Source organism: Heteronotia binoei, chromosome 2 (genome assembly GCF_032191835.1).
Source record: "Heteronotia binoei isolate CCM8104 ecotype False Entrance Well chromosome 2, APGP_CSIRO_Hbin_v1, whole genome shotgun sequence".
Classification (NCBI taxonomy): Eukaryota; Metazoa; Chordata; class Lepidosauria; order Squamata; family Gekkonidae; genus Heteronotia; species Heteronotia binoei.
The window spans coordinates 187631749-187645670 of record NC_083224.1 but is presented as its reverse complement, the minus strand read 5'-3'; the positions used below and the strand labels follow the sequence as shown (position 1 = coordinate 187645670).

Genomic DNA, 13922 nt, shown 5'->3' with positions numbered 1-13922 from the left:
TTGTCATGATGCCCAGGTGCGTGCACACACACTCACACACACACAAAAATACAAAAAATACCAGAGCCAGAAGTTACGGGGAAGTGCACAGACAAGCACAAAAGCAACATACCCCCCCTTCCTTTTGTCCCCAACAGCTGTTAAGATTCAGGATGACATTTAGCCAACCCCTGGCAGATATACAAACATGCCCAACACTGGATCGAGACCCTCTTTAAATGGTGCTACCAACTGAAGCCTTTCGCTTGTAACAGCCTACAACCTACATCGCTCTAAGCTGCTCAGGCAGGCAGGATCCCTGGCTTTAGCACTGCAAATCAGTGCAGCCTCCCCACCCTCCCCCACCCCTGGGTTCTGTAGAAGCTTAAGACGATCCAGACACAACTCAGCAGCCAGGATGCTTGGGTATCAATTCAGTTCAAAGGGGTTCTGGGTGTCCTAATGCTTAGCTTCTGAGGTCTGACCTTGCTCGGGCTAGCCTGACACCTGCTTAAATGAACCTTACAGTCTTCTGACCAACTGACTATATAAAAAAAGGAGAATCCTGAGCCATCTCTTGTCTTCAAAACTTAAGAGCCCAACAAATCCTCATCTCTCAACCCAGGTCTAGCTTTAAAATCCCAGCAATAATGCCCCACCCTTAATAGCCCAGGCAAATCTAATCTTGTTAGATCTCAGAAGCTAAGCAGGGCTGACTTTGGGAAGTACATGGATGGGAGACCTCCTTGGAATACCAGCAGCCCGGAGGGCAGGGGCAGGTTTGATTCAGCCGCCTCCCTGGATATCCTCCAAGCCCCTCAGTAGGGGTCAGTCACCAGAGGTTGCCATGGCTTCCAGATGCAGATACACACACATGACCACCCTGTCCTGGATATTTTATTTATTCATCAGATTTATGTCCTGCCCTTCCCCGACAGGCTCAGGATACCCCAGGAAAGCCTGATCTCATCAGATCTCAAACAGGGCTGACTCTGGCAAGTCCTTGGAGGGGAGACCTCCTTGGAATACCAGCAGTCGGGAGGGCAGGGGAAGGCGTGATTCAGCTACCTCCCTGAATATCCTCCAGGCCCCTAGTGGGGGTCAGTCACCAGAGGTCGCCATGACTTCCAGGTGCACACACACACAAACACAAAAATCCTCATGTCTCACCCCAGGTCTGGCTTTAAAAGTCCTGCAATAATGGCTAACCCGCCCCTGCCCTCGCTGCTGCTGCCGCTCCCCCATGTACTCAGGGCTTCTTTTTGTAGCAGGAACTCCTTTGCATATTAAGCCACACACCCCTGATGTAGCCAATCCTCCAAGAGCTTACAGGGCTCTTAGTACACGGCCTACAGGAGGATTGGCTACATTGTGGGGGTGTGGCCTGATATGAAAAGGAGTTCCTTCTACAAAAAACACCCTGCATATACTAGCACCCACCATCTCCTGTTATCAGTGGAACATAAATTTGAATCACATTGTGATGCGGATGCCTATTTAAAAGGAGCCTCCTCTCCCCACAAAAGACGCAACCCCTCCAGAGTACCTGACATTGGGGTCCCCGCCATACTGCAGGATGAGGCCGAGACACCGAACCCCGCTCTCCTGCTCCATGCCGGCAGCCAAGTGGACAGCAGCAATCCCCTCGGGCAGAACCAGGTTAGGGTCTGCGCCCCTTTTCAGGAGAACTTCCACCATCCTGGAAATCAAGAGCACAGCTGAGAGAATCGGAAGAAGTCAAGAGAGACTGGTGAGTCCTCTTGCTGAGACACAGGGAGCGATCAAGAGTAGGTCTACTTAGAAGTAAATCTGTGCTGACTCCCAAGGAAGAGTTCTTAGCATCAGGGCTTTTTTTGTAGCAGCGACTCCTTTGCATATTAGGCTACACCCCCCTGATGCAGCCAATCCTCTGAGCTTACAGTAGGCCATGTAAGAAGAGCCCTGTAAACTCTTGGAGGATTGGCTACATCAGGGGGTGTGGCCTAATATGCAAAGGAGTTCCTGCTACCAAAAAAGCCCTGCTTAGCATTGCAGAGCATCGGCTTTTTCAGGGGTTCAATGGAAGTTTTCTGAAAATCCTCCAAAGGAGGGTGATTCTGAATCTCAGTTACTGTGATTAATTGGGCACTAATTTATAGATCGTTTTATACAGACAGATCCCTGTCCCAAGGAGTTTACACTGGTAAACAGCTTTTCTAACTCCAACAGAAATGTATTTATACTACAGCAATAACATCAGCTACTGATCTGCTTCTGTGCTTAATTCAAGGCATTGGCTTGGTCCTTCAAAGCCCTACATGGCTTGGGATGGGAGTCTCTGAAGGGCCGTTTTTCCCCATATGTCCCTGCTTGGGAATCAAGCTCACAGGAGATACCCACCTGACCATCCTGTCAATTAAAGACACTTGTTTGGTGGGTACATGAGAGCTACAGGAGGACTGGCTACTTTAGGGGGTGTGGTCTAATACGCAAAGGAGTTCCTACTACAACCCCCCCCCCCCGTAGGACGGCTTTATTTAGGACTGCATTTGGATTCATTTAGCTTTTATTATAAGCAGACCTAATTCACACTTTTAATCTGTGATTTTTAGAGGTTTCATAGCTGTTGTTTTAAATTGTGGTTTCCCCCCATATTTCAAAGATTTTATTAAATAATAAAAGCATTCACAAAATAAATAAATGGAAACATATAAATAACATGCAGGACCGGTGAAACTCATGCAAAAATAAGACATTGTATGGTGAGAAGTCAATAGTCTAAATGATCAAAAGGTTTATGCTTCCCGTAAACTTAAATATATAATCAACAGAAAAGTGAAATAGCAAAAGTTATTGTACTGACTAGATAGAAAACTGATTTTAAAAAAACCCAGCCATCCCAAGCCCAGAAAGAAAACAAAATTTAAAGGGAAAGAAAAGAAAAGAAATAGTAAAGTAAAGGGAGTGAGACTGAAGCTAGTTCAGAAGATAGACCAGCAAATTATAAGGAGAGAAATTGATGATACATCATGTTTGCGGAAGAGCCCTGTAGCGCAGAGTGTTAAAGCTGAAATCCAGAAATGGGTACCATTTTTCCATAAAAGAGGAAGTTCTGGGATAGATTTTTACTTGTGTTTTTCATAACTGTCAAGCACCGATATTTCCCAATAACAGAGTTCTTTTGTTTTGAATCAAAAGATAGGTTTATTGCAAGAAACTCAGGAGCTTTGCCAAGGACACAAGCCTTGGTAGTAATGGGGTTCAAACAGTTACACAGGATATCATCAAAGGTTACATTACAAATGCATACTTGAGTCACAGGTTCAAAGGTTACTAAGCAACTATCTATTTTATTACTAAGGAATTTTAAGCAATTGAAAGCATCAAACCTTCTCACATCAAAGGGGGGGGGGCTTCGAAGTACCAGCAGCCAGCCTCTAGTATAAACATCCCAGGGCCAGATGTTTTTGCTACATGCCCCTGGGTTGTAAATAATGGGGGAGAGCTGGAGAGCTAATGACATGCTCTCTACATAGCAAAATGTGGTCCAGAAATGAGCGCGCTTGACAATAACGTTCTAATAATAATTATCATCCAATGGCAGTAGGTGTATAACAGTCAGGGGATCCAAAGATTGTCTGGCAGCCTGAAACTCTAGATTTTTTTCTGGCAAGCTAGGTTTGGTTTTTTTGGGCTGAGAGAACTGTGACTGACCCAAGATTACCCAGCAGGTTTCATGCGGAGGAAATCGAACCTGGTTCTCCTGATTAGAGTCCGCCTTGAGTTCTGCAAGGGAGGAAGGCAGCCAACAGATATTTTAAATAAATAAATAGAGGGAAATGAGCCAGATGAAGGAAGAGTTGCACTAGTCCGAATTTAGGTAACTGGTCTTTTGGTCCCCAAGGGATCTTATGATTCTGTAATTCTTTATCTCTGCCTCACGTTCACTTCTCTAAATCCTACAGTCTCAACAAGTCCAAATGGACTTAAACTGGACTCCATTCTAGGCTTTGGTAAAGAGTCCTGTAAACTTTGCTAGATAATTTTTAGATTTTCGTAACATTTGGGCAAAACATGGCAGCTGCCTAAGTTCCAGACACTGAAAATGAAAGCCAAGCAGGCCCCAAAAGACACGTTCCTGCAACCACATCTTTCCCTGCAGGCCCAGACATGCCTCAGTGCAAGCGGAAAAAAAGAAAGAAAAGAGACCACCTTAGGATATGAATCAGAATGCAAAGGCAAGGTCTTGCTTGAGTTTGATCCCGGCGGAAGCTGGGTTCAGGTAGCCGCCTCGAGGTTGACTCAGCCTTCCATCCTTCCGAGGTCGGTCAAATGAGTACCCAGCTTGCTGGGGGGGGAGTATAGATGACTGGGGAAGGCAATGGCAAACCACCCCATAAAAAGTCTGCCATGAAAACAGTGAAAGCAACGTCACCCCAGAGTTGGAAACGACTGCTGCTTGCACAGGGGACTACCTTTACCTTTATACTTGCTTTGGTCACAGAACAACTATAGATAGGGTTGCCAGGTCTGACTCAAGAAATATCTGGGGGTGGAGCCAGGGTGCATCAAGCCAATTGCGCTGGTAAAGGAATCCCAAGGCTTTAGGTTTAGGCGACTGTAGCGGAAATGCTTGGGCTTGCTCAGTCTCCAAAACACAAGAAATGTAAAAACGAAAACTATTTGGGCAAAACAAGTTTGTTGTTCCCAAATACTTATTTTTGCAAACTTTGCAGGGGTCGTGTGTGTCTGTTTGCAGAAGAGGGGGACTGGACTCCATGTAGATCTCACTTTTACTCTTAAAATAATAAAATGTTCACTTCTGCAACTCAAAATCACTACCACAGGATTATACATAGGGTTGCCAATCTGCAGGTAGGGGCAGGGGATCCCCCAGTTTGGAAGCCCTCCCCCCTACTTCAGGGTCATCAGAAAGCAGGGGGGGAGGGAAATGTCTGCTGGGCACTCTATTATTCCCTATGGTGACTGATTCCCATAGGATATCATGGAGAACTGTTCTGTGGGTATCTGGGGCTCCAGGGGGTGTGTGTTTTAAGATAGAGGTACCAAATTTGCAACACAGCATCCAGTGCCTCTCCCCAAAACACCCTCTAAGTTTTCAAAAGATTATGAGCCCCAAAAGAAGGTGCCCCTATCCATTATATCCAATGGAGGGAAGACATTTAAAAAGTGTGCGGTCCCTTAAATGTGATGGCCAGACCTTCCTTTGGAGTTCAGTTACGCTTGTCAGAACCTTGCTTCTGGCTCCACCCCCAAAGTCTCCTGGCTCCACCCCCAAAGTCCCCAATGTTTCTTGAATTGGACTTGGCAACCCTAGAGCTACAATAGGCAATCTAAAAAAATGGGGGGAGGGTGGCGCTTTTTTATTTTGCAGTTGTAGTTGTAGGTTTCCTTTACAAAATAATTATTATAATAAGACCCCCAAAATGAAAAACGAGGAAAAGTCATCATATCTATATTCTTTTTAAAAATCTTTGGTGGGGTTTTAGATGGGAACAATGGCTTTATCATACACAAAAAAAAAACCTGCAAGAAAAATGAGTTCCCCCTCCCCCCCCGCGCAGATACGTGAAGACACATCCCCACGCACTCACTCGGTTTCCTCGCCCCGCAGCGCTTCGCACAGGCTAGCGGAGAGCTGTAAAATGCTTGGCCTCATTTTCCCATTAGGGGGCGATCGCGAGTAGAGAGACACGAGACATCTGCGCGCACGCTGCCCGTCTGCGCGTGCGCATTCTTCTTGCAGTCGGTGACGATAAATATGGACTCGGCCTCAGCCAATCCCCGTGCAACAAAGGAGCCGGCGCTTGGCCTTGCGAAGCCGCATCCGGGTGGCCGAGCGCCGCTCCCGTCACAACGCGAAGGTCCAAGAAAATCCGATCAACCTGGCTCTGCAGTACGGCCGCAACGACGGCGCCATCTTGTTTACAATGTTTGAAGGTTCCCGCCCGGTCCCAGTCCGGGACGTCTCATTCAGCTACAACGTGATTCGCTGGGAAACGATATCGGTGCAGCGATTGGCTAAGAGGGCACAACGTTGCCACCCTCTCCTTCACTTGACTCCATTGATTGGTTAAACGCATTGATTGACAGCGGAAATGAGGAAAGCACTTTTGTCCGCGCACCAGCTTTGAGGGTTATAGTTGAAGCGCTGGCTGTGAAGTATCGAAGCTTCTTTTTGCTGCTGGGTTTTTAAATGCTGACTTTTATTAGGCTGTGTAGTGTTTATTACTCTAATTCAGGACCTGCCCCCATGGGTTTATATGGAATGTTTGAAACTATGTCTAAAAGAACAAAGAAGTTTAAGTTCAGTGGGATAGGGTAAAATTGGGATTCCCACCCCCAATGTGCATTAGGCCGCACTTTCCAAGAATGACCTTAAAGTGTCACTTTGCCGCCCACTCTCCCAAGTTTGTGGAGGTCCTCTTGGAGCTTGTTCCATCAGAACTTGGAAAACGTTTTCTGTCCGTTTCTGAGATTGGGGTAAGAAAGGCTGGACTGCCCTCTTGGCTTCTCTCCTTGATCTCCTTCTCCCACTTTCCTGCGGATGCATCCTACCTATAATATAGTGCAGGGTTTCCCAAACTCCACCCCGCCCCCCCCCCGTGGCCCGGTTATGTTTATGTTTACACTGCTCTTTCCTGACCCACTAAAATTTGGGGGTGGAGCCGGGAGACAGGAAATGATGGCTCCCCACCTGGCGGGGATACTGCAAAGGCAGGTGATCTGCCCCCCCCCCCATTTAAACACCTTGCTGGGGGTGTTTAAATGGGGAGGGAAGCCCAGGAACTGCCTTTGCTGCCCCCCCCCCCCCGACTGGCAGGGAGAGGGCAAAGGCAGGTGACCACTGGAGTGTTTAAAGGGGGGGGGGGAGCCAGGGAGCTCCTTTTGTCCTCTCCCTGGGGAGAAGGCAAAGGGTCTGCCTTTGCGATCTCCCCGCCAGGCGGGGAGAAGGCAAAGTGAGCTCCCGGGCTCCCCCCCCCTTTAAACACACCAGCAGGGTGTTTAAAAGGGGGGGGGGGGCGGAATCGCCTGCCTTTGTGATCTCCCCGCCAGGTGGGGAGAGGGCAAAGGCAGTTCCCAGGCTTCTCCCTCTCCGCCGCATTTTAACACCCCGGTGGGTGTTTAAATTGGGAGGGAAGTCCGGGAATTGCCTTTGCCGTCTTCCCGCCTCATGGGGAGCCTGCAAAGGCAGATGATTTGCCTCCCCACCCACCCCACATTGAAACACCCCGTTGGGAGGGGAACCCAGGAGCTGCCTTAGCTGTCTCCCCACGACCCGGTGTCCAGATATCCGTGGCATGAGGCCGGGTCGCAACACTGTGGATGGGAAACGCCGATACAGTGGGTTCAACGCATGGAGGAGATGTGGAAGTAGTGATCATAGCTCCTTTATTAGGTACACCATAATACAGGTCTCCACAGGGGCCAACTATACGTATACATTCAAGTTCCCGCACAAGCCTGCCATTGGATCTGTCATGGTCTGTGCAGGACTGGGAGACAAGCCCTAGGGAGGGAAAAGGAAAGGTCCCCTGTGCAAGCACCAGTCGTTTCCGACTATAGGGTGACGTTGCTTTCATAACGTTTTCACGGCAGACTTTTTGCGGGGTGGTTTGCCATTGCCTCCCCCAGTCATCTACGCTTCCCGCCCAGCAAGCTGGATACTCATTTTACCGACCTCGGAAGGATGGAAGGCTGAGTCATCCTCGAGCCGGCTACCTGAAAACCCAGCTTCCCAGGGAGGCCTGGGCCTAAAAACCAGTGTGGGAGTAGAAAGCAGACACAGCCTACAATCCCCACAATGCTTGGCACCCGCTGTAACCAATCAGTGTCAGGGATTGTGTGAGGGGATTGATACATAAACTTTGTGGGCTGTGGAACTGCATTCTTTTCTCACACAGAGTCAGGCTGGGCTGTGGCTGAGGGAAAGCTCCCTCACTCAGAAGTCACAGACTGAGTCACAGGCAGTCAGCCGGGGGGAAAGGGCTGTGGGCCCTGATGACTAACAGGCTAGGGGAAGTACAGGCATCCGCATTAGGGTTTATTTTCATTTTCCTTTATACACTGTTATATCTATTAAGCACCTTGGCTTGTTTAAATACCCATCCCTGTATTAATAAACCTTTATCTTTTTAGTGTTTTCTGCCTGGTCATCACGCCTGGTTTTTTTTTTTCCTCGGCTTAAAGGGGCATTTTGGTTAGGCTTGGGAGGGTACTCTGGACCTTCCCAAGGGACCATCAGTCCAGAGTGGTGGCAGTGTAAGGCAGCAACCCACAGAGTCCATGACAGGATCATTCAAACCAGCAGGGTGGGCGTGATTGAAGTGGGGCAGTGAGGATTTGGATCCTGCTGCCCATTGTTCCTCACTCCCCAAGCTCAAGCGTAAAGGCTCCAATGAGCCAGGCAGGATCCTCATTACAAAGTCATGACATTAGTTTATATACACAATATCCCTCTCTCCCTAGTTCGCAAGCCTGGCAAACAGTCCTTCAAGTAGGCTGGCTTGCGATGTTCCCTTGTGGTCCACCTGAGCGCTGGAGCTGGCGGGGGAGCGGTTGTAGCTTCCGGTGCAGCAGGTGGAGGAGCCATCGATGCAGGGATATCAGCCAGGATAGCGGAGTCCTCGGTGGCCACCAGCTCAGCCCAGAGGGCTGGAGCCGGGGCCTCTGGTTCGGCTTGCTCAGTTGGAGGGGGTGACAACTGGCTGGTAACCCAGACTGTAGCCTTTGACCTCTGGGCTTGCTCAGAACTGTAACCGGTCAATGTGCTGCCTAATGGTGGACCTGCTTTCTGTGGTCACATGACTGACCTCAGGGCCCGGATGACCCTGGCAGGGATCCAATTTGGGCCATCCCCAAAGTTTTTAGCAAATACCAGGTCCCCCGTATCAAATCCGCGGGCTGCCCAGAGCTCCTCCACCATCTCCTGTAGGTCTAGGGCTCGGTTTGGGTGCATCCTGTTGAGGAGGGTGGACAATCGCCGGCCCATTAAGAGCTCTGCTGGGCAAAAATTAAAAATGAAGAGTTTAAAATTCAGGCCTTTGCAGATGATTTATTATTTATATTAGAAGACCCCAATTCTTCTATTGGACATCTGAAGGAAAAATTAAAACAATACGGAGAGGTATCGGGATTCAAAGTTAATGTACAAAAAACCAAATTTTTGACCAAAACTATGAGTAAGGAGCAAATTGAGCAATTAGAAAGGAGATCGGGGTTTAGGAATGAAATGAAAAGACCTGCAAATCTCACTCTTGGGGTGAGTGGCAACAATCAAAATGAATGTATTACCTAGAGTTTTATTTCTGTTTCAGATGGTTCCAATTATCTTACCAAGAACCATTTTTCAACAACTCAACAAAATGGTTATGCCATTTATCTGGCAGAATAAAAAACCGAGAATAAAATTAAAAGTTTTGCAAGAAAGCAAACTAAGAGGAGGGTTTGCATTACCTGAATGGAGACTATACTACAAAGCGTGCTGTTTAGTATGGGTAAAAGATTGGCTTGTATTGGAAAATAAAAGATTGTTAATACTTGAAGGGGCAGGATTAGTAAAAGGTTGGCATGATTATATTTGGTATAAGACTCCTTAGAGAAACAATATTTTTTTAAAACATGAGATAAGGAAGTCGATATACAGAGCGTGGATAGAGGTTAAAAATGTGCTTTATACTTATACACCAGCTTGGTTATCTCCGGTAGAGGCTTCTACGCATCTAAATTTATACGATTGGGGAACTAATTATAATTGTGGCCTATTGCTGGATAAGGAGAATAACTTCAAATTAGATGACAACGTAAAATTGGACTGGTGGGTTAGATGTCAGGTTAAGTCAAGATATCAATTGGATAAAGAATTAGGTTTTTCCAAAACTCTAAACGAATTTGATACATTAATTCAAGATAATCAGAAACTTATCTCAAAAATATATAATTGGCTACTCCAAATTAAAATGCAAGATGAAACAGTGAAAGAGAGTTGGATAAAATGGTTAGAAGACTATGGATTTTCTATTGATTTGGCGGAATGGGAAAAACTTTGGAAACAAAATGTAAAGTTGACAAAATTCTCGGTTTTCAAAGAAAATTTATACAAAATGATGTACCGCTGGTATCTTACCCCAGAAAGGTTGGCTAAAATATATCCAAACTACTCAAACAAATGCTGGAAATGTAGAAAAATTAAGGGGTCACTATACCACATATGGTGGCAGTGCGAACATGCCAAAAAATACTGGACTCAGATTAATATCTGGAGCCAATAAATGTTAAAAATAAGATTCCAACATGATCATCATCACATTTTATTTGTATCCCGCCCTCCCCGCAGAAGCAGGCTTGGCAGCTAACAACAAGAATTCAATACATACATTGTATAATATAACATTTTAACTACAATTAATTAAAATCCATTAAAATTCTAAAAACAATAAAATTAATATTTTTGTGCTATTACCCGGAACTGTATTTATTGAGTATTTGTAAAGAGAGTATTCCCAAAACAGAGAAAAAACTATTACTCCATATAATTATGGTCGCTAGAATTCTATATGCAAAATACTGGAAAGTCGCTAAAATACCTGATAGAGAAGAATTTTTATTAAAATTATTTGAAGCCGCTGAAATGGAGACACTGACCACAAGGTTAAGAGATGGAAATTTACAAGAATGTAGAAAGACATGGGAACCAATATATGTCTGGGCCAGAAACTTTGGAATTGATATGAGAAAATAGAAACTGTATAATAGCAATACCCTTTAAACTCCTTGTATGGATGGGTGGAAGGGTGGTAGGTGTGGGTGCAAGAGTTAGAAGATGTATGTTGTATAGTATGCTAGAATTACGTGGTAATGTATGTATGTTATGTTTGGAATAATAAATTTTTAAAAATAAAAAAAAAGAGCTCTGCTGGGCTGCGGCTGGTGGCAGTGCAGGGGATAGAGTGCAGGGCTAATAGGAACTCGGTAGGTGGGACTCCCACTCCCCATGGATGATGCAGCGGAGGGATTCTTTAGTCGTCCGCACCATCCTTTCTGCTTGGCTGTTAGTGGCCGGGTAGAAAGGGGCTGACCTAATGTGCCAGATTAAGTTGCGGACGCAAAAGTCCTGAAACTCACCCGACATAAATGCAGTCCCATTGTAAGATACAAGGGTGTCTGGCAGGCCGTATGTAGCAAAGGCCCGATGGAGGGTGCTGATGGCGGCCCAGGAGGAGGTTGACAACACAGGGGCTGCCTCCAGCCACTTCAAGTAAGAGTCCACAATAAGGAAGAAAGTTTGTCCCTGGAAGGGCTCTGCAAAGTCCAGATGCAAATGGGACCAGGGGTTGCACGTGGACTCCCACTGCTGCACTGGAGCGCAGGGTGGTACAGGTCAGGACTCCTGGAGGGTTGGTAACGGGCGACCCAAGATTCGATCATATCATCAATCCTGGGCCACCAAACATATCTGCGAGTGAGTGCCTTCATACACACAATCCCCTGGTGGGTTTCATGCAACACGGTGAGGACTCGCTGATGCAGCGCTGGGGGCACTACCACCCTACTCCCCCCCAACAAGCACCCTTTATGCACCGAGAGCTCATCCCAGCAGGAAGCATAAGCTGTAAAATCGAGGCCCACCCAACTGGTGGGCCATCGCCACCACACCCAGTCCAGAATGCGGGCGAGGATCTTGTCCTTGGCTGAAAGGCGGGCAATGTCCTTAGCGTGCACAGGGCAGTTCGGTAGAGACTTGAAAAGCAGGATCTGGTGTGCTGGAGCTGGATCCGGGTCCCCTGATGGTAAAAGCAGGCAACTCAGGCGTCAGCATGGCCCATCACCTTTCCTGGGCGGTACTGGAGGGCATATTGGTATTTCGCAAGGAAAATAGACCATCGCAAAACCCGGGACAAGAGCATCTGGGGCGTTTGGTCGGGGGCAAATAGCCCCAGCAAGGGCTTATGGTCTGTTAAGATGGTGAAGGGCTGGCCATATAGGTAATCATGGAATTTGTTTACCCCCGCCACTATCGCCAGACCCTCTTTGTCTATTTGTGCATAATTGTTCTCCGGTTTCTGTAACAGGCAATATTGCGTCATAACATCGCAATAGGAAAAAACTCTCGGAAACAAACTTTGCAGTCAAAAACAAAGGCCATTTCGTCCCACCTATTACTTCATAGGGGAGATTCCAAAGATAGTGCCTTACTAAACTCAAACAAAAATTCCAAAGGAAAAAAAAGCAACGGGAGAAGATCCCGACTAGAGTTTTCTCAGTTTCGGAAACTTATGTAGACCTAACTCCCAGCTGTTATCCGCTAACCCACCCACCAACGATGCTTTAAAAACAATAAAATAGAAAAATTCTATAGTGGACCAAGTGATGGAAATAAAAGGTATTAAAACCATCTAAACAGGCAACTAGGTTGTGGTATAATAAACAGAGATTAGTTATGAAGTTTGTCAGAGCAGAGATCTGACTGGAGCCAGGATTTTGCTCCAGCGCGATGATGAGTTGAGGAAGTCTAGCTTCCGTTTGTGAGACTTCTTGGCCGTTGCTGACAACATCTTCTCCAGTCCTGATGCTTGCAGAAGAACATGTCCCGACTCCAGATCATTGGTGAAGTAGGCATGACCCCTGATGATTGACTTGAATCTTTCCTGAGGGAAGCCATCCGCTTGTTGGAGTTGTGCAACGATAGGTTTTAGAATGAATCTCAGATGCAAGGCTTCAAGTGAGAGATCTGGAAATACATGGATCTGTTGTTCCTGGTATAAAAAGAAGCCTCTTGTTTTAGCTTCGGCTAATATCTTTCTTTTAATGCAAATATCCTGTAGAACAATCACCACGTCTCTAGGTACTCGCGGATTTTTTTTCTGTGCAGAACCCAGCCGATAAGTTTGCAAGATAACTGGGGCCTCATCGTTTCCCCATTTTATAACGCTAGTCAGCCACGAAGAGATATATGTTTCTAGTTCAGTGTCCCCTTCAGCTTGTTCTGGGATCCCACATAGTTTCAGGTGCGGTTGCTGAATAGAGTGCTCTAAAGTAAAGATTTTTTTCTCCAGTCCAGTCTTCTTGTTGATAAAAATGCTTTATATCTTCTTGGGCCATTAATCCCATTTCGGCAGCGGATTCTGCCATTTGCGAGACCTCACAAAGTGTGATTTGTATGGCTGCTAGTTGGTCACTTACTGGTTTTTGTCCTGCCGTGATGGTATCTGAAAGGTCTTTATTGAGTGTGGCAAGGTCTTCTTTTGTCTCTAGATTATCAGAGGAAGAAGAATGCTCCATGTCGGTCGCCATGTTGTTTTGGGCCTTGTTGTGCGCCACAGAGGAAGCCGTGGTATTTTCGGACAGTGTAGGAGGTTGAATGCTCTGCAAATTTGCGTCTTTTGGTTGAGGCTTATGTCTGTTATTTTGGCCCATATCCAGAAGATCAATTCCTGATATTTCTGCTGTCCACCAGTGAGTTAGTTAGAAAATTGGTCAGGAGCAAAGCCTTCACATGTCTGTAAAGTCGTTGAACAGATCTTAGTTATGTACAAAATACTTATTGACGGGGCTTTTTTTGAGCAGGAATGTAGTTCCGACTGGCTTGGTGTGGCCTAAGATGCGAATGAATTCCTAATGCACTTTTTCTAACAAAAAGCCCTGATTATTAACTAACATGTATTGATCTGGTCTACATTCATTTTCATTCCCAACAATTCTAACATTTTTGACCTTGGGTCATTGTAAACATAAGCATTTTAAACATACGTTGCTCAATTCTGTCTCTCGATCCTTCAGGATTTTATCATTTTATTCGTATTTTAATCTTTAAAGCTTTCCAACCTAAGTTTGATCCATTTATGTAAAAAATACATTCCATTTTTCTTGAAATTTAGATTCTGGTCTGTTGTGCGAGTAAGATGTTAGCTTTGCCATTGCCATCTATTCAGTTAGAAAGAGGA

The 13922-nt window shown here is 46.1% G+C and overlaps 1 protein-coding gene across 1 annotated transcript in view; it reads right to left on the bottom strand.

The window, feature by feature from the left end:
• The window catches only part of ANKLE1 (ankyrin repeat and LEM domain containing 1), a 30489-nt gene extending 24797 nt beyond the window's left edge, over positions 1–5692 (bottom strand). The window contains exons 1-2 of the mRNA XM_060233088.1: positions 5574–5692; positions 1526–1678 (exon numbers count right to left, since the gene is read on the bottom strand). Coding sequence (XP_060089071.1) covers positions 1526–1678; positions 5574–5638 — 218 coding nt within the window. The 5' untranslated portion in view covers positions 5639–5692. The remainder of the gene's footprint in view (positions 1–1525; positions 1679–5573) is intronic.
• Between the last annotated feature and the right edge of the window lie 8230 nt (positions 5693–13922).